The 2,502-nt window shown below is 38.9% G+C and overlaps 1 protein-coding gene across 1 annotated transcript in view; it reads right to left on the minus strand.

Annotated features, from left to right (window-relative positions):
• ints11 (integrator complex subunit 11) overlaps positions 1-2,502 on the minus strand; it is a gene marked incomplete in the record, with an annotated part of 26,568 nt that overhangs the window by 13,345 nt on the left and 10,721 nt on the right. The window contains 3 exon segments of the mRNA XM_014034232.1: positions 1,693-1,727; positions 1,820-1,918; positions 2,032-2,260. Of these exon segments, the coding sequence (XP_013889686.1) occupies positions 1,693-1,727; positions 1,820-1,918; positions 2,032-2,260 (363 nt within the window).

The following is a 2,502-nucleotide window of genomic DNA, read 5'->3' on the forward strand; positions in this document are numbered from 1 at the left end:
ATATAGGTAAAATTAATCACTGCAATAAAATAACTGTCTTTTGTCTTTTATGGTGGATTGCATCAACTCTGTTACATACAGAAGGGAAACTTTTAAAAAAAAAGTAGTCACACTGAATTTTTAATAAACCAAAATACAGTTTCAAAGCAAATGAATTCAAACTCAAAACTTTAAATTCAGTTTCAATTTAGTGAAATTGWTTTTCAAACCAATGCRTTCAATTTCAAATCATGCACATTCAGATTCAATCTGAGSAATTCARATTCAGTTCCTGCTGGCACAAGATTTATCCCATACCTGAAACTCTTCATATGTAGGGCAGGTAAATACCTGAGGAAATTAGACATGTATTTAAAGTTGAGTTACTTTTATTCATGTTCTTTTTCAAGCTCGCAGAGTTTTATCAGATCTCTGTAGTGAAGCTCTGTATGTTTGAGGCCAGTCTGGTGTTCTGTGGTTAAACAGTTTGGTTCTGTTCTCTTCTAACCTAGAGAAGGGAAACAAGGGCATCTCACAGTAGCCAGGCCTGRGAAAGGAGCTCCACAAGCACCTGGTGGTTGAGCTTTAGCTCCTGGRGCCTGAAAGAAAGCCACCTCCGCAGAGGTCCATCAAGGACCATCAAAGCTGGGTGTGATGCATGGTCCTGGCCGTGCCGATTCCTGGCAGTATAGAGTAGTTCAAGGGGCGTGGAACATAACCTCATGGGTGGGTAAGTAGCCAGGGCTTGTGTCTGAGGTTGAGCATTACAGACGGACGGACAGACGGTAGACAGACATACAGACAGACACCTAAATAATCCCAAGGGGAAATTACATGGTGGTCCATAGCTCTCATTCATACTGCAATAAAAACAATATTCATCAGCTTCAAGAAAAATAATTAAAATAAATAAATTAATTAAATTAAATTAAATTAAATCAGGAGGACAAAACCAGCTATRTTCTCCTATTCCTGYCRAGAGTGGTCAAGTTATACAGCCTGAGGGACAAACRCCCTCGTTTAAATATTTTTAAACTAAAACCTCTGTAACTTTGTTGTATTTTACTTCAGCAGCATGAGGCTTTGCACAGGTAATATACATAAGTGTACTCATGGTTTCCAAGAGTTTTTAGCCTTATTCATTATACTTTTGAAAAGGTTATATACTGTATAATGCAGAAAAACCTCAGGCAAGGGGAAAAAAAAAGCTATTTTTTTCTATGTTCCATCCTCAGTATCTCTGAAACAAAAGCATATGATGTGATACTTACACTCCTGATGAAATCTCCCAAGTGTTAGCTTTATTTTGATATCAAGTGTATTTATATGGTGTTTTYAGGTGCTGAGATACAMCCAGTTACATTTGGGCATGYTTTTTCGAGCACAAACTTCAAGAAAACCCCTTTGGGTTTAAGGGGYTAGATGTTTACAGACTGTTAGACAAAAAGGAGATGCTTCACACTTTTTGGAGATTTGTCGTTACCATCAAATTCAAATGGATCTTTTCTGTCAGTAAAAAGCTACTACTTCTTAGTTTTAACAATTAATATGTGTTCAATGTTTCATTGTGAATAAAATATGGGTTTATGCGAGTTTGAAATGGTCGCATTGCTTTTTTTTTTTTACACCATGTCCCAACTTTTTCAGAACTGGGGTTGTAAATAATTAAACAATTCTAATAAAATATAAAGTAAAAGAACAAACATAACTTACCCTAAGTGTCTGTCTGGAGTCATATTATAGTCACCCTGAAAGCATACATACAGACATGTATGAGCGAGTGTGTAGTTGTTCCTGTCACTGACTGGGTGGGACACAGTTCAGATCTGTTTCTACTCACAGTGTAGACCACAGACTCTGAGCCCACTTTGATGTGCACCATGGCAGCTCCCAGGACGTGGCCTGCATAATACGCCTTGATCTCCAGCTCATCATCCACCTGCCAGGAGCAGCACACAAACAGCTTGAGCTGCCATCAAAAGAGACGAGCAGCGGGAGCAGGAAAACACAGGACTGGATAAACCCATCAGAAGCGAGGCATCAGAGCAGCACCTGGACAGTCTGGTGGAGATTCAGAGGAATCACTTTCTTCATGCAGTCCTTGATCATCTGTGAAGTGAAGAAGTTGGTTTCTCCCTTCTTGTCAACGGTGATCTTCCTGAAATCTTCCAGCAAAATGGGACAGATGGCCTTGGTGGGATGGGTCATGTAGATGGGTCCATCGTAGCCCACCATCTCRCTCATGTAGGGCAGAGCGCCACAGTGGTCCAGATGAAAATGACTGAGTGCAGAGCAGGTGGAAACAAATAAAACACAACCTTCTTTAAAGGGATCCACGATTAGTTGTAACATTAGACTTTATTTGATAAACATTTATTTTAACTGTAAAATAAAGACTGTACAAATACTGTAGGCTGTTTAGTTTTGTAAATTTTAAAATATATATTTAAACACGGACGGAGCCATTTTATTTACACACAAAGCATTCTGGGTAAATGATGATGTTTATTGGTCCTTGGTGTG

The sequence above is a fragment of the Austrofundulus limnaeus genome, unplaced genomic scaffold (assembly GCF_001266775.1).
Source record: "Austrofundulus limnaeus strain Quisiro unplaced genomic scaffold, Austrofundulus_limnaeus-1.0 Scaffold2017, whole genome shotgun sequence".
NCBI lineage: Eukaryota > Metazoa > Chordata > Actinopteri > Cyprinodontiformes > Rivulidae > Austrofundulus > Austrofundulus limnaeus.